The sequence below is a fragment of the Spermophilus citellus genome (genome assembly GCF_964194105.1).
Source record: "Spermophilus citellus genome assembly, chromosome: 8".
NCBI lineage: Eukaryota > Metazoa > Chordata > Mammalia > Rodentia > Sciuridae > Spermophilus > Spermophilus citellus.
This window is the reverse complement of record NC_138189.1, coordinates 54,846,117-54,867,308: the sequence shown is the minus strand read 5'-3', so window position 1 is coordinate 54,867,308 and position 21,192 is coordinate 54,846,117. Positions and strand designations below refer to the sequence as shown.

Genomic DNA, 21,192 nt, shown 5'->3' with positions numbered 1-21,192 from the left:
ATTGTCTTTCATTGCCCCCAAGTCCTTTTTTTTTGTTTTCTCTTCTTTCTTTCATTCTTTCCTCTCTCTCTTATCCCCTTCTTCCTTTCCTTTCTTCTTTTTAACATATAGTCATTATAAGTATTCTAGAGGTCTTTATTCTTTTCCTTAATAGCTTATAAGGTAATCAGTGATGCATTTTTGTTTTTTCCTAGCAAATATGGCAAATATGTGTATTAAATTTTCCACGCAAATCTTCATTTTATCCAGGAAGACCCACTACATTATGTGAGATTATGGGCAAAGCTGAAATTTGGCTAATCCGGACATATTGGGATTTTGAATTTCCTCGTCCATACTTACCTAATTTTGAGTTTGTTGGAGGATTGCACTGTAAACCTGCCAAACCTTTACCTAAGGTAGGTCTATGGTGATAAAATTGTCCCATTTTCCTTTAAAGTTCACAGCTCCAATAACAAAGATATGTTGTTGAATATTTTCAGTCTACCACTCCCAAGTTATTTTCTTCATCATAGGGGTCTTTTTTGAGTGATATTAGGTCTTTGGGATTTTACTTGAGAATTTAGCTGAAGAATAAAATAGCTTGAGTAGTTTACTAAAAATACCTGCATCTTTAGTGTGGATACTGAGCAAAAGGACAGAAAGGAGAGCCATGGAATCACTATGAAGATATTAAGATATTAATGTGAAACCTGATCACCAGGGACATTTTCCAAAGCAGTTGATTGAGAAAAATACCTTCGTGAAAATTCTTTGTGAATTGCACAGAATTTGATGAATAAGAAGAAATAAGTATTAAGGGAAGACATGGAATAAGGTAGCATTCTTAGATTTTAATCCGGGGGATTATTGCCTGGTAGTGACCTTTAGTATCATAGGAAACAACTGGTAAAAAAAACTCCACAGAGTTGATGATGAGTTTAGTTTTTGACCAAAATGGATTATCACGTGATTTCTGGAAAGTTTTGGGGTAGCACAAGGTCTCAGTATTGGTAGAAAGCATGAAAAATAGATTGACAGTTGTCCACTGGGAGATGCCTGTAATCCCAGCAACTCTTGGGGCTGAGTCAGGAAGATCACAAATTCAAAACCAGCCTCAGTCTAAGGCCCTCACTTCCTGGACTGACTGCCAACACAATACTGGACAGTCTGGGGCCGAAGCCTTCACTCCATGAGTTACTGGGTAAAATCAGCTGAAGAGTTGCCCCCATCTCTCCCTCCTTCTTGGTCCTGCAGGCCAGTCCATGTGCTGAGGCAGCACTTGGTCACTCAAACACCTCAGCAAGCAGGCAAGAGACAGCAGAACCTCAGTTCCTGGGCAGTGGCTGCCCCAAGTATTTCCTCCCAGCTACCCAAAAGGGTCTCAGCCCTGTCCCTGGAAGATGTGGGAGGCAGCCTGGGGCCTTATGGAATTCTCTTAAAGAAAGATATTGTGAAGAAGCATTGAGAAGACATAAGAAGTCAAGTTTTCTCAAACATTGTGCCTGAGAAGAATGGATAAAGGAGAAAATTTCATGTCATAATGTCTTTGTAGTAATTTAAGTATAAAATATGCCTCTGTCAGTGAATGTGAAATGGTACCAGAGAAGAGATCCACTCCCCATGAGTGGAACACCCCACCAATCCTGCTCATGATCTTGGGAATTGTTCTGTGGGGAGAAAAGAGGGAAATTCAGTCACTTTTTCTTTTATTTGCATGGTGAGATGTACATTTACCCTCTGACTGTTGGCATTCCTCATGTGGCCCAAAACCAAAATAAAGCCAATTGTTATGGAATGGGGTAGAAACCCACCCCAATTCAAATGTAATATTGCTTTCTGTAAACATGATGTCAATATTTGTTTTTTGAGAGAAAAATAAAATTGTATGCCATATTCCGAAGTTTTCAAAGAAAAACTTGGAATGCCAGAAATTTTGGACATAAATAAATTTTAAGAAACAACAACAAATAAATTAGATAACCATGATAATAATCAAAAACTTTCCCAGGAGAGTTTTTGATTTCTGTTTAACTTAAGTAAAGCATATGTAATTTTAAAATTTCACTTCAAGATTCTGAATATGCTTAACAGTCAAGTTTATGGCTGCAAAAAAAACTATGCTAAGTACTGTCAGTACAGGAGTTAATAAAATAATAACTAAATAAATATACAGAGAGAGATACAACTCATCCATGGTCACTAGATAATACCCCTACCACACTATTTTATATATCCTTTTCTCCCTTTCACATGTATAATTTAACAAAAATAACTTTCGACATGCTTTACAAGAAGATTCCAATTTGGATTCAATTCCAATCTCAGATTACCTATTGATATAGACTTTGAGCAGTATGATTACCAATCTTAACTTTTACAGCTGATGAATGAATTATGCTAGACACTAAATAAATAGAATAAAAAAAATAGACACTGTTAAGTCAAAAATACAGATCAGCATAGGATGTGTGTGTGTGTGTGTGTGTTTGTGTGTGTTTGTTTTTTGATTTGCTTGATAAGCACCTGCTTAAGAGAAAACAGAAACACTCTCCTGACATTAAGCAAGCTGGAAAAACAGTGCACTTTAATTCAACACATTGCCCTCCTCTGATAAGTTTACTAGCCATAAATTGACTTTAGAGGGTGGCATTCACATAGGTTATTATGTAAAAGGACCCAGTCCTCAACTTTGCAGTGCCCAATTTGCAAAACTGAGCAATGACTCAGGGGATTTTATTTATATAGGAATCTGTACTTCACTACTGCTCTAAGGCGCAAATTAAATGCACCACCTTATAAAAGTCATTATTATTATAAGAAGATAAACTGTGGTATCTTCTTCCTATATATATATATATATATATATATATATATATATATCACATTTTTTTAAATTGCTTTTATTTTTTAAATACACGACAGCAGAATGCATCACAATTCTTATTACACATATAGAACACAATTTTTCATATCTCTGTTTGTATATAAAATATGCTCACACCAATTCATGTCTTCATACATGTAAAGCTGCTTTTTCCTTTTTTTTTGATAGATGCTAGAATTCAATCTATATTAAGAAAAATCTGGATTACAGAGGTAACTTTCATCCTCTTAAATCAATAACTTATAATTATTTTTTTGTTGTTGTTGGTCGTTCAAAACATTACATAGTTCTTGATATATCATATTTCACAGTTCGATTCAAGTGGGTTATGAACTCCCATTTTTACCCCGTATACAGATTGCTGAATCACATCATTTACACTTCCATTGATCTACACATTGCCATTCTAGTGTCTGTTGTATTCTGCTGCCTTTCCTATCCTCTACTATCCCCCCTCCCCTCCCCTCCCCTCCCCTCTTCTCTCTCTACCCCTCTACTGTAAATCATTTCTTCCACTTGTATTATTCTTCCCTTACCCCTCACTTCCTCTTGTATGTAATTTTGTATAACCCTGAGGATCACCTTCCATTTCCATACAATTTCCCTTCTCTCTCCCTTTCCCTCCCACCTCTCATCCCTGTTTAATGTTAATCTTCTTCTCATGCTCTTCATCCCTACTCTGTCCTTAGTTACTCCCCTTATATCAAAGCAGACATTTGGCATTTGTTTTTTAGGGATTGGCTAGCTTCACTTAACATAATCTGCTCTAATGCCATCCATTTCCCTCCAAATTCTATGATTTTGTCATTTTTAAATGCAGAGTAATACTCCATTGTGTATAAATGCCACATTTTTTTATCCATTCGTCTATTGAAGGGCATCTAGGTTGGTTCCACAATCTTGCTATCGTGAATTGTGCTGCTATGAACATCGATGTAGCAGTGTCCCTGTAGCATGCTCTTATTAGGTCTTTAGGGAATAGACCGAGAAGGGGAAATGGTGGTTCCATTCCCAGCTTTCCAAGAAATCTTCATACTGCTTTCCAAATTGGCTGCACCAATTTGCAGTCCCACCAACAATGAAAAAGTGTACCCTTTTCCCCACATCCTCACCAGCACTTGTTGTTGTTTGACTTCGTAATGGCTGCCAATCTTACTGGAGTGAGATGGTATCTTAGGGTGGTTTTAATTTGCATTTCTCTGACTGCTAGAGATGGGGAGCATTTTTTCATGTACTTGTTGATTGATTGTATGTCCTCCTCTGAGAAGTGTCTGTTCAGGTCCTTGGCCCATTTGTTGATTGGGTTATTTGTTATCTTATTGTCTGACTTCTTGAGTTCTTTGTATATTCTGGATATTAGGGCTCTATCTGAAGTATGAGGAGTAAAGATTTGTTCCCAGGATGTAGGCTCCCTGTTTATCTCTCTTATTGTTTCTTTTGTTGAGAGAAAACTTCTTAGTTTGAGTAAGTCCCATTTGTTGATTCTGGTTGTTAACTCTTGCGCTATGGGTGTCCTATTGAGGAATTTGGAGCCCGACCCCACAGTATGTAGATCATAGCCAACTTTTTCTTCTATCAGACGCCGTGTCTCTGATTTAATATCGAGCTCCTTGATCCATTTTGAGTTAACTTTTGTGCATGGCGAGAGAAAGGGATTCAGTTTCATTTTGATGCAAATGGATTTCCAGTTTTCCCAGCACCATTTGTTGAAGATGCTATCCTTCCTCCATTGCATGCTTTTAGCCCCTTTATCAAATATAAGATAGTTGTAGTTTTGCGGATTGGTTACTGTGTCTTCTATTCTGTACCATTGGTCCACTCGCCTGTTTTGGTACCAGTACCATGCTGTGTTTGTTACTATTGCTCTGTAGTATAGTTTGAAGTCTGTTATCGCTATACCGCCTGATTCACACTTCCTGCTTAGCATTGTTTTTTGCTATTCTGGGTCTTTTTCCATATGAATTTCATGATTGCTTTATCTATTTCTACAAGAAATGCCATTGGGATTTTGATTGGCATTACATTGAACTTATAGAGAACTTTTGGTAATATCGCCATTTTGATGATGTTAGTTCTGCCTATCCATGAACAGGGTATATTTTTCCATCTTCTAAGATCTTCTTCTATATCTCTCTTTAGGGTTCTGTAGTTTTCATTGTATAAGTCTTTCACCTCTTTTGTTAGGTTGATTCCCAAGTATTTTTTTTTTTTTGAGGATATTGTGAATGGAGTAGTTGTCCTCATTTCCATTTCAGAGGATTTGTCGCTGATATACAGGAATGCCTTTGATTTATGCGTGTTGATTTTATATCCTGCCACTTTGCTGAATTCATTTATTAGCTCTAATAGTTTCTTTGTAGACCCTTTTGGGTCTGTTAGGTATAGAATCATGTCATCTGCAAATAGTGATAATTTAAGTTCTTCTTTTCCTATTTTTATGCCTTTAATTTCTTTCGTCTGTCTAATTGCTCTGGCCAGTGTTTCGAGGACTATGTTGAACAGAAGTGGTGAGAGAGGGCATTCCTGTCTTGTTCCAGATTTTAGAGGGAATGCCTTCAATTTTTCTCCATTCAGAATGATGCTAGCCTGTGGCTTAGCATAGATTGCTTTTACTCTGTTGAGGTATGATCCTGTTATCCCTAATTTTTCTAGAGTTTTGAACATAAAGGGATGCTGTACTTTGTTGAATGCTTTTTCTGCATCTATCGAGATGATCATATGGTTCTTATTTTTAAGTCTATTGATGTGGTGAATAACATTTATTGATTTCCGTATATTGAACCAGCCTTGCATCCCAGGGATGAATCATACTTGATCATGGTGTACAATTTTTTTGATATGTTTTTGAATCCGATTTGCCAGAATTTTATTGAGGATTTTTGCATCTAGGTTTATTAGAGATATTGGTCTGTAGTTTTCTTTCTGTGAAGTGTCTTTGTCTGGTTTAGGCATCAGGGTGATTGATGTTGGCCTCATAGAATGAATTTGGAAGTTCTCCCTCTTTTTCTATTTCCTGAAATAGCTTGAAAAGTATTGGTATTAGTTCCTCTTTAAAGGTTTTGTAAAACTCTGCTGTATACCCATCCGGTCCTGGGCTTTTCTTAGTTGGTAGTCTATTGATGGTTTCTTCTAGTTCCTCAATTGTTATTGGTCTGTTTAGGTTGTCTATATCCTCCTGACTCAATCTGGGCAGATCATATGACTTAAGAAATTTATCAATGCCTTCACTATCTTCTATTTTGTTGGAGTATAAGGATTCAAAATAATTTCTGATTATCTTCTGTATTTCTGAAGTGTCTGTTTTGATATTGCCTTTTTCATCCCATTTGCTAGTAATTTGAGTTCTCTCTCTTCTTCTCTTCATTAGTATGGCTAAGGGTCTGTCGATTTTATTTATTTTTTCAAAGAACCAACTTTTAGTTTTGTCAATTTTTTCAATTGTTTCTTTTGTTTCGATTTCATTAATTTCAGCTCTGATTTTAATTATTTCTTGCCTTCTACTTCTTTTGCTGTTGTTTTGCTCTTCTTTTTCTAGGATTTTGATCTGTCCAGTGGTGAGAGAGGTGTGTTGAAGTCTCCCATGATTATTGTATGGTGGTCTATTAGACTCTTGAACTTGAGAAGAGTTTGTTTGATGAACATAGCTGCTCCATTGTTTGGGGCATATATATTTATGATTGTTATGTCTTGTTGGTGTATGGTTCCCTTGGGCAGTATGTAGTGTCCCTCTTTATCCCTTTTGATTAACGTTGGCTTGAAATCTATTTTATTTGATATGAGTATGGACACTCCTGCTTGTTTCTGCAGTCCATATGAGTGATATGATTTTTCCCAACCTTTCACCTTCAGTCTATGTATATCTTTTCCTATCAAATGCATCTCCTGTAGGCAACATATTGTTGGGTCTTGTTTTGTGATCCATTCAACTAGCCTGTGTCTCTTAATTGGTAAGTTTAAGCCATTAACATTTAGGGTTATTATTGAAATATGGTTTGTTCTTCCAGCCATATTTGTTTATTAATGTTACTAAACCTGATTTGTTTTCTTCTTTGATTATTTTCCCCCCTTTATTGACCTACCTCCCACTGTTGGTTTTCATTGTTATTTTCCATTTCCTCTTCCTGTAATTTTTTGCCAAGGATTTTTTGAAGAGATGGTTTTCTAGCTGCAAATTCTTTTAACTTTTGTTTATCATGGAAGGTTTTAATTTCATCTTCTATCCTGAAGCTTAATTTCGCCGGATACACGATTCTTGGCTGGAACCCATTTTCTTTCAGTGTTTGAAATATGTTATTCCAGGATCTTCTAGCTTTCAGAGTCTGTGTTGAAAGATCAGCTGTTATCCTGATTGGTTTACCCCTAAATGTAATCTGCTTCCTTTCTCTTGTAGCTTTTAAAATTCTCTCCTTATTCTGTATGTTGGGCATCTTCATTATAATGTGTCTAGGTGTGGATCTCTTATGATTTTGCACATTCGGCGTCCTGTAGGCTTCTAGGATTTGGGATTCTGTCTCATTCTTCAATTCTGGGAAGTTTTCTCGTATTATTTCATCGAATAGATTGTTTATTCCTTTGGTATGGACCTCCATGCCTTCCTGTATCCCAATGACTCTTAAGCTTGGTCTCTTTATGTTATCCCATATCTCTTGGATGTTCTGCTCATGGTTTCTTAACTGTCTTGCTGAGCTGTCTATGTTCTTTTCAAGTTGAAATACTTTGTCTTCATTGTCTGATGTTCTATCTTCTAAGTGTTCTACTCTGCTGGTAGTATTCTCAATTGAGTTTTTAAGTTGGTTTATTGCTTCCTGCATTTCTAGGATTTCTATTTGTTTGTTTTTTATTACCTCTATCTCCCTGTATAATTGATCCTTTGCTTCTTGGATTTGTTTATGTAATTCCTTGTCAAAGTGATCTTTCATTGTCTGATTTTGCTGTCTCATGTCTTCCTTGAGACTCCAGATCATCTGAAGTATGTATATCCTGAATTCTTTATCTGACATTCCATCTGTTGCAGCTATTACCTCTTCTAAAGTTGAGTTGACCTGCATTGCTTGTGGTCCTTTCTTGCCTTGTCTTTTCATATTGCTCGCATTTCTTTCTGCTTGGTAAAACTGTTGTGTTTTTTGAAATCTTCCCCCTATTTATTTATATTGGCCTTGTATAGTTGAAAAATCTCCCTTGCAGAGCGGATAGTGGCTGTGCTCCTCCTCCAATTGGGGTGATCTGTCTACTACGCTGGCGGGCCGCTAGGCCTGCTCTGCCGGTCAGTCACAGGTCTGCCCACCCTGCGGGCACGGGTGGCGGCTCTGCTCTGGCCCCACACCAATTGTGGTGACGTGACTACCACACCCACGGGTCGTTGGGCCTGATCCGGATGCGGGCGGCGTCCCTGCTCGGCCCCTACTCCAATTGGTGTGACGTGTCTACCATGCTGGCAAGCCTCTGGGCCTGTTCCGCCGGTGGGTCGCAGGTCTGCCTACCTTGCGGGCTCGGGCGGCAGCTCTGCTCGGCCCCCAATCCAAATGGGGCTACCTGACTGCCACTCCGGGGGGTCGCTGGGCCTTTTCCGGACACCGGCGGCGGCTCTGCTCCGCCTCCACTCCGACCAGTGTGACGTGTCTGTCTCGCCAGCGGCTGCTGGGCCCGTTCCTCCTGTGGGCCGCTGGTCTGCCTACCTTGCAAGCTTGGGCGGCGGCTCTGCTCAGCCCCCACTCCAAATGGGGTGACTTGCCTGACACGCCGGTGGGTCGCTGGGCCTTTTTCGGGCACAGGCAGTGGCCCCGCTCAGCCCCCACTCCAATCGGTGCAAAGTGTCCACCACGCTGGCAGGCCACCAGGCCTGTCCCGCCGGTGGGTCGCAGGTCTGCCTACCTTGCAGGCTCGGGCGGCGGCTCTGCTTGGCCCCTTCTCCAAATGGGGTGACTTGACTACCACGCCATCAGGTCGCTGGACCTGATCCAGGCGTGGGCAGCTGCTCTCTTCGGCCCCAGCTGTAGTTGGGGTGACGTGATACCACGCCGGTGGGTCGCTTGGCCTGTTCTGGGTGCAGGCGGCAGCTCCACTCTGCCCCTCTTGCCCCCACAGCACCCAGCAGGACCTGGACCGAGAAGCAGTTTCCGCGGGATCCCCAGCCCAGGGCCAAAGCAGCTCTGGGAGCCAGAACCTGGCCGCCCCGAGCTTGGTGCACGCTCTGCTGGGAGCGGGCTCCAAGAAGCAGACTCCGCGGGTTCCCCCAGCCCTGGGCCAAAACAGTTCCGGGAGCCAGAACCCGGCTGCCCAGAGCTCGGTGCACGGTCCGCTAGGAGCAGGCTCCAAGAAGCAGTCTCTGTGGGTTCCCCAGCCCTGGACCAAAGCAGCTCCGGGAACCAGAACCCGGCTGCTCAGAGCTCGGAGCACGCTCTGCTAGGGGCGAGCTCCAAGAAGTCGTCTCCGCGGGTTCTCTAGCCCTGAGCCTGAGCTGTCTTCGAGACGCAGGCAAATAACAGCCTGAAATCACCTGTTCCGTAGCTGAATGAGCTGAGATCAGTAGAAAACAGGGATGATTACGTCAGCTCTCCAAGATGGCGGCCGCTGGCCTCCTCCGTGGACTGACCAGTGTGGAGAACCAAACTGGACCGCTTCCCTCCTCCGTCTCAAACCCAGAACTAAGCACTGAGCACAGCCATTCCACCGCTGGCAGAAGCCCACAGAATCCACAGCGCTGCACCTCCTCGCCGCCAACTCTCCTCTTCCCAGCGCGCGCCGCAGACTCCGGCCACGGGGCAATCTGCCGAACAAGCCGTGCGACCCTCCGTGAGGAGAAATCGCCGGCGACCGAGCCCCCGCCGCCGATCCTCACACAATGAAAATCCCTCAACTAGATTCTGGAGCACCTCAATTTCGCTGGAAATTCCCAACAAGACAGCCTTCAGGTGTTTTAACTCGTCATTCTCCCGCACAGTGACGGGGCACACGGGGGTGATGCACTCCCTTTGCCGCGATCTTCCCTTTTTTCTATATATCACATTTTTAACAAATTTCTTCTTAGCCCTATTAATCAGAAAAGTGAATCCTTGTGAAAAAATTATCTTGAACGTTTGTCTCTTAGGAAGGTACATTTTGGATATAATAGGCATATTGATAATATAAATGCCTAGATCTGGATCCTTTCTTGGGCTTCCTGCCATGAAATATTTATATCAGTTTGTAGATAATTCTGTTGGTTGGGAAAATGATACCTTGAGAATAACAATTGCACTAACCATGAGAAGAGCTGCCATCATTGGCTATTTGTCTCTGTAGTGATTTGATTCATATTTGTACTTGCAATTACTTACAATACATATTAGCCATAAGTTTCAGGGATATACTTCTTTTTAAAGAGACTAGATAGTTATATGTCAAAAGATAGAGTCAGCCTAACAATTTCTCTGGCATTAGTTTTTACTTTTTGTAGTTAGAAGTATAGGCGAACATTTTTTTTCTTTATGATGATGCACTTTTTAATAGAAAAAAAAATGTATGTCCACAGGAAATGGAAGATTTTGTCCAGAGCTCAGGGGAAGATGGTGTTGTTGCATTTTCTCTGGGGTCAATGGTCAAAAACCTCACAGAAGAAAAGGCCAATCTCATTGCCTCAGCCCTTGCCCAGATTCCACAGAAGGTCAGTATGATGTGCCACTCTGGTCAGCAACTTCTTAGTAATGGGACAGACAGTATAGTTAATCACACTCTTTGCAGATGGATGTTGAAACTCATTAACACTGAGCATAAGTGACATCACGGCTAGGTACAAATTTGTATAACATTAAAATGTTGTACTTAGGCACATTTGACCATTTGCCTAACAGAACCTTGGCATTACTATCAGAACTCACTTTTGTATTACTTAATTTTAACAGAATAGAGGTGTGAATATTAAGCCTTTTGTAACATTTTGGATTGCATCGACTATTTCCAGTTCTGAAGTACAGAATTTTCTGTAGACAGAAAATTTTCTGAAGACAGAAAATACCTTTTTGTGTGTGTGTGTGTGGCTCAGTGATACCTCCTTGACCTCACCTCCCACAAAGGAGACAGGAGAGGCAGGCAAAAGAGAGAGAGAGAGCAGGCCTGAAACCCTATTTATTGCGGGGAAGACAGTTGAGAAAGTTCCACCCAAATAAGGCAAGGGATTAGGTTTCAGGGATGGTTTGGTGATGTCTTGTGGTCAGCAGATTGGCTGACATCTTGGAAGGCCACGCTCATCTCAAGTGCTGTGTGGGGATCATAGGCAGAGTGAGTGAGAAGGACACATGTCAGCCCTCAGAGTAGCAATGTCAGTCCAGTCCCCTCGTGTACTCCAATGTGACATAGCTCACACACATAACCTATGGCTGGCTTGTGACAGTCCAGGAAAAGAGACAGACTATATACATATTACAGAAAAATCTGAATTTCTGAGTTTTTAAAAAACTCTACCAAAGTGTAATTGCTTTAGAAGTAAAAGATTAGATTCACTTATTCTATCCAAATTGGATAAAAGCAATTAAAATTGTAACATTATTTTCAAACAATATTCATTTTTAATTTGTTATTCAATTAGCCTTGATTTTTATCATTATATGTTTATATTTATATCATTATAAGTTTATATTTATGTTTATATTTCTATTTTCTATATAATCCTATTCATGAAGTATCCTGGTACTTTTTATATTTGTATATTAGTTAAACTACATAGAATAGTACAAAGGTAACTATGCTAATTTGGCATAATAGAACTTCTAGTTTCCATTTCTATACTTGCCTCTTAAAATTTGCCTTTTCTAGAGGGTGTGGTGGTGCACTCCTATAATCCCAGAGACTGGGGAGGAGGAGGCAGAAGGATTGCTAGTTCAAAGCCAGCCTCAGCAATTTAGTGAGGGACTAAGCAACTGAGTGAGACCATGTCTCTAAGTAAAATACAAAATAGGGTTGGGGATGTGGCTCAGTGGTCGAGTGACTCTGGGTTCAAGCTCTAGTACCTCCGAAAATTTGCCTTTCTAGCAAAAGACAAATATGTACAAAAATAGTTAATATCCTAATAAAATACTTTATTGAAAAGTAGAATATAAATCTATATCTAATTCTCCCTAAAAAAAAAAAGAAATTAGAGAGAGTGCTGGGGAGAAAGGGAGGAAGGGAGGGGAGAAAGGAGAGGAGGATGGAGGGAGAGGGGAAGGAAGATGGAGAAAAAATACTGTCACCAAAATGAATAAATAAATAAATATATAGATAAATAAATAAGAAGAATAAAAGAAAAGAGAAAAAAACCAAAAATCTAAAGCTAATTACATTTTTGAAAAAAAAATTACACTTGAAACATACCATGTAGGATGCAATAGTTTACACAGAATTCGTGTTTCTCTCAATGTTTTTAACCTCTCTATTCTGATTTATTAGACTAGTCCTATTTATATTCTATTTCTCTAAAGAATTACTTCCAACAATTTTTAAGTAATAATCCTCAAAATATACCATACTTAATGGAATCTGAATACAAGTCTTTAAAGATAGTCATGAACAGTCCCAGTATGTACTTCAATATTTGCAAGCTGCAAACTGCTTCTATGTACCCCTCACTCAGCTATCACTGGTAGTATGGAGGCATGTGATTCCTAAATAAGTCTACAGACTGAACACACTCTCATTGTGTGTACTAGAAACATGATATCATTGTCTTCCACAGGTATTATGGAGATACCAAGGAAAGAAACCAGCCACATTAGGAGCCAATACTCGAATTTTTGATTGGCTACCTCAGAATGACCTTCTTGGTAAGACTGTGGGGGAAGAAAAGTTGTATCATTGGATAAGAGAAAAGTCAAGTCACTACTTTGTAAGTTTGTTGTCACATAATCTTGCTATTGAATAACAACAAGTGCACTTTAAAAATATTTAATAACTAAACATTTTCATATTTGATTCCATTTTTAAAGCAGCTATAATTAAACAATTGGCCATTAAATTCATGAATTCATGCTTCCCCTAATTCTCAGTTAAGACTCATCATATTTCAAATTTCAATCCCAGCTCAGGTAACACCACCTAAGTAATGCCTTCCCAGACAATGAAAAAATTTATTCTCTTTCTGGGATCACAGTTTTCTAGGGTAGCATTGTCTTATGAGATTAGCTTTTGTTAAAAAAAAAAAAAATGTTGCCTTCTTCAGTGACTTATATACTATAGCTTTTTGTTGCTTCCATCTCTGAAATTTTGGTAATGTGTTTGCTTGAAATCCATACCCACTTCTCCCTCCATCCCCAAACTAGGTCATCCTAAAACCAAAGCTTTTATCACTCATGGTGGAACTAATGGGATCTATGAAGCTATTTATCATGGGATCCCTATGGTGGGACTCCCCATGTTTGCTGATCAACCTGATAACATCGCTCACATGAGGGCCAAAGGAGCAGCTGTGGAGGTGAACTTCAACACAATGACAAGTGCGGATTTGCTCAGTGCTTTGAGAACAGTCATTAATGACCCTTCGTGAGTACTACTTCTTTTAAAGACTTATCTGCCATTGATTATGTTATTGGTAATCCTACAAAAGTACCACTGCCTCAACCTTCCTAATGGGAAGGTTTTTCTGGATAATCTGTTTAATTTCATGAATAAAAATATTTAAATATTATAAACCATTTATTAAGTGCAAAATGAAAGTGATAATGTTCCCAATATTAAACATTCAAAAATAATGACTAATACTGTCAAACAGTGTTGTTAAACACTGCTAATAGCTATTTCTGAGTCATTAATAGCTTTAGGATCTTTTAGACATCATAATTTATGAGGTAGCTAGGGGTTAGGAACTTCAATAATTCTTAGTATGATTTTTTCCCTATAAATGTTGTTCTTGAAGTTTAATCAATTTCTTTCTTACCAGGATGTTAATTACTGATAATTTAGTTCATTTTATTAAACATGGAAGCTGATAGATTTTGTAATTCTTTTTACCTCTAATGTATAGAATGTCTATTAAATTTTAATTTAATTTTATAATGATTGATTCATGAAAACAGAATCATAGATACTCAGAAATTTCCAAATAAATACTAAAAGTTGTCTATTTAAAATATATTCACACTAATCCTCAACCTAATACTGCCTCTGAGATTTTCTGAAAACACAAGGGTGGTATAGTGTAGAGAATATATATGGGTTTACATGTGTCCCATTATCTTATTCCCCAAAGCAATTAATAAGCACAAAAGATTACATAGTAATATATAAATCATAGTAATTTTAATTATTCAAAATATTTTATCATTGTCATAAAACAGTTCATAAAAATATGAAATAATACATTTATGAACATGATCCTTGATTATTCTTATTCATTAAACAGTTTACCTGTATTCATACATATACATTTATCTATAAAATTTATGTATATTCAAAATTTTAAATTTTATTTATAAAAAGTGAAAATCTTAACAAAAATCTGATTTGCATAAAAAGTTTTTACAGGAACTACACTTTTGTCTAAAGTGCAATAGAATGAACATGTGTGTGTGATTACTATCTTGACCTTACAGGTGAATGGCAGGATGGCTCTTCTTCACTATACACAAAGAATGCATGTTTTTAATCTCGTGCTGCTTGGTCTAGGTCATATTCACCTGTGAATGATGACCACATTCCCTTTCTCCAATCCTAACAATGTCCTGCTAGCACAAACCAACCTGGAACCTACTAGTTCTGGCTAAACTACCAGGAAACTTAAATGAAGACATATCTTACCTTTTAAATACATAGACTTTTACTCAGTGTTGTTTGAGAAACAATTAGAGCTATTAACAATAATGCTTGCTATTGTGGTGCCATGTTGATTAGGGGGGCTCTAATTCTAGGGAGAGAGTTTTATTTCTTTCAAGAACTCCATGCACTTAGATTTGCCAATTCTTAGTGTTTTCATTCAGTCCTGACATTGCCAAGAAAGACATTGTCATTTTCACCACAATTATGCAAATGTGTGCAAAGGTATAATTACTGCACTGCAATGATCTCAACACTGTAAAATGAGTCATTAAAGTTGATGACTAATTCCCCATGTTTGTCATTTGATCTGTTCAGATGTTAGTGGCCGTGCATATTGATGTTTTAAATAATATTATCTAATAATATTGGGTTATTCTCATCTTCATCTTAAAACAGTCCTGAACACTATAGCTCACATAATATCATTTTTTTTTCATTGAAAAATTAGGCTATCTATTTACAACTGAATATTTCATTTCTCTCTACACATACATTTCTATATCTAACAACCACATTGTGTTAAAAATATATCTCTTCCACATATACACTTTTATGACTTAAGATCCTGGTCAACTGGCTAAGTTCATGCAAGATAAACTTTTTCTCAGCATAGCTATGGGTTTTGGCTTGTATAATATTGAACTTGCCTTTAGTAAAAAACAAAAATAAGAACTAATTTTTATGTATTTGCCTTTTAGTTATAAAGAGAATGCCATGAGGTTATCAAGAATTCATCATGATCAGCCTATAAAGCCCCTGGACCGAGCTGTCTTCTGGATCGAGTTTGTCATGCGCCACAAAGGAGCCAAGCACCTACGGCCAGCCTCCCACGACCTAACCTGGTTCCAGTACCACTCTTTAGATGTGATTGGATTCTTGCTGGCCTGTGTGACGACTGTTATATTCATGGTCACAAAATGTTGTTTGTTTTCTTGTAAAAAAATTGGAAAGATAGGAAAGAAGAAAAAAAGGGAATAGGTCAAGAAAAGAGGAAACAGACCTTTCTAAGTTTGGAAAAGCCCAGAATTGTGAAATCCTATTGATTCTAGCCACAAAAAGCTTACTGAAAATCCATCTCTGCTTTCTGTTTTCAGATATCCCCTTCTGGGCTGGAGGTATAGCTCAGTTGGTAGAGTGCTTGCCTAGCATGCACTGGGTTCAATTCCCAGTGCCACAAAAAATAAAAACAAAAATCCCATTCCTCTGACTTAGTCTAGAGAAAAGCCTAGATCTTAACATGACCATTAACTAGTGAGTATGTCCCATTCTTTCTTTCTTCCTCTCACTTTCCTGACACAGGGGGCACTACAAAGTCTAAATATGTTCTTTTCATATGTAATTTTAAATTTTTAAAAATCAATTTATACACTGACTAAAAATATACCAAATCCTAGGGAAAGCACAAAGTTTAAATGGAATTTGATGGATGTAAGGAAATCAGGAGTCAAATTCACAATTCCCTGTAGACCACACAAATCAAATAACCACCACAGGAAATCAGTTAACAATTTTATTTTTAAATTAAGGGGGAAAAAAACACTCTTCTGCTTCTCTATTGTTACAGCGATTACAGCATGAATTTATAACTGTGATGGTATATCATGGTGGGTTTACAACATTTTCATTGAACACATTTAGATAATCATGGTCTTTTTCCTGCTTTTCTTCAACAAATATTCTTGTTTGTCCTCTACTGTAAGGATATGGATACTGTCTCAGAAAGGGAAGACATGAATTATTTTTTTCAGTGTCAGTAATATGTTAAAGATGAAATGATCATTTTTAGAGAATATAATTAGGAAAAGAACAAAATTAGTAATTTTATAAATTTTTTAAGTACTATTGATAAGTGCTAATCCATATATTTTAAATCACTGATATTCATGATTTATGATCACTATTTATAATCAAGTTTAATTTTCTGCCAAAAAATATTTACTAGAATTTAAGATTGCTGTTTCCAGTTTCTATAAGTTTAAATTCACCTATTAACTCTTATGCTAAAGATACATGAGTCTACCAGCTTGAATAAGAACATGTTAAAATAAATATTTATCATTTAAGGCAAATAATACTATTTGAATCATCTTTGAATTAATAACATTTATAAACTTAATGGCATGTATAATTCTTTTCATTTCAGTATTGATATATAATTGATATAAGTGACATTCTTTGGCTTAGTGAAATGTTTAAAATTCTTATTTGTTTTAATGTAGTTTATTGAAAACTACTTCATTTAAAAAAATAACTATGTGGCAGTGTATGTCTTTGTGAATATATGCATTACAGAAATCCAAATAAATTGTTTGTGAAGACTGAAAATGTATTTGATGAATTTTAACAATTTTTTAAAAAGGTGATTCACATTGATGTGTTTTGAGTTTTACAACTTTACTGTATTTTGGGAAGAGTTTTTTATGTTAGCTCCATGATCAGGTTATTTTCTGCAGTTAGAATTCCTCCAGGAAGTTCCATAGCACTTGGAGATTCAGAAGAGGCTGAAATTGGTAATTTATTCTATTCACATACATTCCATATATATGATAAGAGTATCTTCTGGCAGCTTCTCCAGTACTCGAGGTTAACTGGCAGGATTAAGCAAAATTCATCAATTCCCAATCAATATGATAACATGCTTCTTGAAGTATCTCACAACATTCCACTGTATTTTATTTTTGAACATCAGATAATTAAATTGTATCCAAGTAATGTGTTTTATACTAGACATAATTTTGCCTGGTCCCAATGTGTTTCTGCAACATAGTTGGATCAGGCACCAAATACACAGATAACAATGTCTTTCCTATTTGGAAAAGGGAAACTCAAAATAATAACAGAACACTCATATTTTCCGCTCTAAGTAAATTATGGCCAAAATCATGGGTTGGGTCATTAATTTTTTCCTTAAAATTACACCCCCAACTTTCTGGCTCCAGATTATAAAAGTGAAAAACAAAATTTTCTAAGAGAAAAAGTAAAGACTACTTCTTAGAGGCCCCATTCTCATTATTAACTTCTTGACTTGTGGAACCATGTATTCACAGTAAAATAAAAAGACATCAATATCAGGCTATGATTTAAAACATACACAATATCCTTCAATTTATCATTTCAAATAACTAAGGTATGGTCTCCTAAGTAAAATCTCAAACAATTGTCATTAAGTAATGAGAACTTGATAAAAATCTGCAAATTTTGCAGACATTGGACTTTGTTGAATTTCCTTTCCTATTACTATATTACCTGGTCATGTTCAGCATTAAGATTATTACCATGATTTTCACTAAAACTTCTTTATGTCCACAGAATTTCATGGCAGCAATGCTACACTGAGGGAGAGAAATCCATTATTTGTAAATTATAAGTACTTCTGATGCATCCTCTAATTTAAAAGGTGACCAGGACAATCTGTTACTTGTGGCTAGTTAGAACTCTAGGGAGTAGTGACTTCTTAGGAAACAGTGGGGAGATAATTACTATTAACAAATAAAGCATGTGGCAGCTTCAGTAGCCCGATGACTTTAGTGAGAAAATTCATGCTGGACATTAATGTATAGTCCCCATCCCAGTCACACTGTTCCTTTTTTTAATGTAATTTTTAAAATTTATATGTGACAGCAGAATGCATTATAATTCTTATTAATATAAAGAGCACAATTTTTCATATCTCTGGTTGTATACATAGTATATTCACACCAATTTGTGTCTTCATACATGTGCTTTGGATACCAATGATCACCACATTCCACCATCATTAATAACCCCATTCCCACTCCCTTCCCCTCTAACCCCTCTGCCCTATCTAGAGTTCCTCTATTCCTCCCATGCTCCCACTCCCTATCACACTATGAATCAGCCTCCTTATATCAAAGAAACATTCAGCATTTGTTTTGGGGGGATTGGGTAACTTCATGTAGCATTATGTTGTTTAACTCTATCAATTTACCTGCAAATGCCATGATTTTATTTTCTTTTATTTCTGAGTAATATTCCATTGTGTATATATGCCACATTTTTTTATCCATTCATCTATTGAAGGGCATCTAGATTGGTTCCACTGTTTAGCTATTGTGAATTGTAAGTAGGCCCTAATCTTCATCATGTGGGATTAGGCCCCAATTTCCTTAATAAGACTCATGTGGCACAAGAATTAAAATCAAGAATCAATAAGTGGGATGGACTCAAACTAAAAAGTTTCTTCTCAGCAAAAGAAACAGTCTGGGAGGTGAATAGAGAGCCTACATCTTGGGAGCAAATCTTTACACTTCACACATCAGATACAGCACTAATCTCTAGAGTATATAAAGAACTCAAAAAGCTAAACACCAAAAAAACAAATAACCCAATCAATAAATGGGCTAAGGACCTGAAGAGACACTTCTCAGAAGATGATGAACAATCAATCAACAAATACATGAAAAATTGTTCACCACTAGCAATTAGAGAAATGCAAATTAAAACCACTCTAAGATTTCATCTTACTCCAGTCAGAATAGCAGCTATTATGTATACAAACAACAATAAGTGTTGGCGAGGATGTGGGGAAAAGTCACACACACTGCTGATGGGACTGCAAATTAGTGCAGCCAAAATGGAAAGCAGTATAGAGGTTTCTTGGAAAACTAGGAATGGAACCACCATTTGACCCAGCTATCCCTCTCAAAGGACTTAAAAACAGCATACTACAGGGACATAGCCACATCAATGTTTACCACTGTTCATTTGTACATGAGTTTTATACCAAATTCTGGAAGGTCAGGAAAAAGAAATTGACAGCCATTGGACAGGTCATAAATCCACCTTCTTATTGATTCAGTTTTCTGGATTTCACGCCTTTTGGTGGGAAGTGGCATGAAATGTGAACATCCTAGTTATCTATGCCAAATCTAAGAGGTGTATTGACATAATTCTATGTTAGATTTTCTTATCATTAGTCTTCCACTTTATATCAAGTCTTTGCTCAACTAGTCAACCCATGAGTCACTGCCCTGACTCTGTATATTTGTAACACAAGCAAGCCATTGTTGCTCTCCCCACTGGACCCTAAACATTATCCAGATGTGGTGCTTCATAGTCTGCCAGTTGGAATGATTTTGTTTCACTGTTACCTTTCAGAGACATTTCTGAATGGGACTATATCAAAGACCAATTCCTGGGTTCTGTGCATATAATGCAAGGCATACATACCTGGTCCTGGAATATTTTCTCTGCTTTTATTAAAGACTTTCTCCATAAGGCTAAGATGGTGGTTTACCGAGGTTTATCTTTAAATGTTAATAGTTTCCATGAAAGTCTAAGTCAGCTAAGAAAATTTACTTATTTCTCTGGAACTGCTCAGGCTTATTCATATATATATTTCATAATTTAGTAGTAGAATATTGTCAATGTTCAGTTATATTTCTATTTTTATTATAACAATGGCCATGAGAAGTAGCATAGTTATGGTCAAGTTTCCAGCCTTATCCAAAAGTTAGTAACAAGCTGATGACTGCTTTGTCTATGCAGGATAGGGATCAGGAGAGAAACAGTAAAGGACCCTTTGGGCAAATGACTTTATGTGAGTCCAGGGTATGACCATTTCAGATATCTCACCTAAGTGAAACTGTGTGGTATTTGTTTTTCTCTAGTTGGCTTATCTCACTAAGCATAAGACTGTTATAATTAATCCATACTATTTCACATGGCAAGATTTCCTTTTTTTAAAGCTGAATTTTATTTTATTTTAATTATATACCATATTTCCTTATTCATCCATTCACCAGGGGACATTTTGCTTAATGTCATATCTTGACTATTGTGAAAAATGCTGCAATGAATATGGGAGTGCAATAATACCTATGGCATCCTGATTTCAGTTTTTCAGATTAGTGATCACATGGTAATTGTGTTTTAAGACATGTGAGGAACCTCCATAATGTTTACACAGTGGCACTATTTTATGTTCCCACCAGCAATGAAATTCTTACCAGTTATCTACATCTTCATTAATACTTTATTATTTTTGATATCTTGGTAATGATAAGCAGTAAAGAAAGGATTATATTTAAGTTGTTGGAGAGTTTAGCTTATTCAATGATAGAAACAAAAATATTGAAAGGGTAAAGTTTCTAAGCTGCAAAGCCTGAATGAAAATGTAAAAAACCGGGCATTGTAAAGTTTTTAAGCTGCAAAGCCTGAATTAAAAAGTGAAAGACCAGATATTGTTAAGTTCCTCTGCTACACCCAGAACCTGAAATTCCTGAGGCAGTTAAGACAACGCCCTACTGGCCATTTAGCCTAGGGCCCTATGCAGCTTGTCACGTAGGCATACAGGGCCCGAACCAATCAGTTTGAATGTGTACCCCGCTTAGGAGTGACCAATCACCCCCGCCCGACCTGTTCCCGCCAATGAATGTGCTAATCATGTATGAGAGTTATTGTTCAATTTTCCCGCGCCTCATGCTGATTTGTTCTGATGTATGCAAAGCCCCCGCCCTCCCCCAAAAGTGTACTTAAGCACTGCTTAGCCTCTGCTCTGGGCTATGGGCTGCTCTCGCTTCTTGAGTGAGCCTGGAGCCTCA

The 21,192-nt window shown here is 37.6% G+C and overlaps 1 protein-coding gene across 7 annotated transcripts in view; it reads left to right on the top strand.

Annotated features, from left to right (window-relative positions):
* Window positions 1-15,607, top strand: part of LOC308654094 (UDP-glucuronosyltransferase 2A1) — a gene marked incomplete at both ends in the record, with an annotated part of 49,748 nt that extends 34,141 nt beyond the window's left edge. For 5 of the 7 annotated variants that reach the window (XM_081303063.1, XM_081303064.1, XM_081303062.1 and 2 more), the window contains 5 exons: window positions 250-398; window positions 10,377-10,508; window positions 12,555-12,642; window positions 13,138-13,357; window positions 15,328-15,607. In XM_081303063.1, coding sequence (XP_081159189.1) covers window positions 250-398; window positions 10,377-10,508; window positions 12,555-12,642; window positions 13,138-13,357; window positions 15,328-15,607 — 869 coding nt within the window. The remainder of the gene's footprint in view (window positions 1-249; window positions 399-10,376; window positions 10,509-12,554; window positions 12,643-13,137; window positions 13,358-15,327) is intronic. The other 2 variants (XM_081303065.1, XM_081303060.1) reach the window with 1 other exon arrangement.
* Window positions 15,608-21,192: the final 5,585 nt, after the last annotated feature.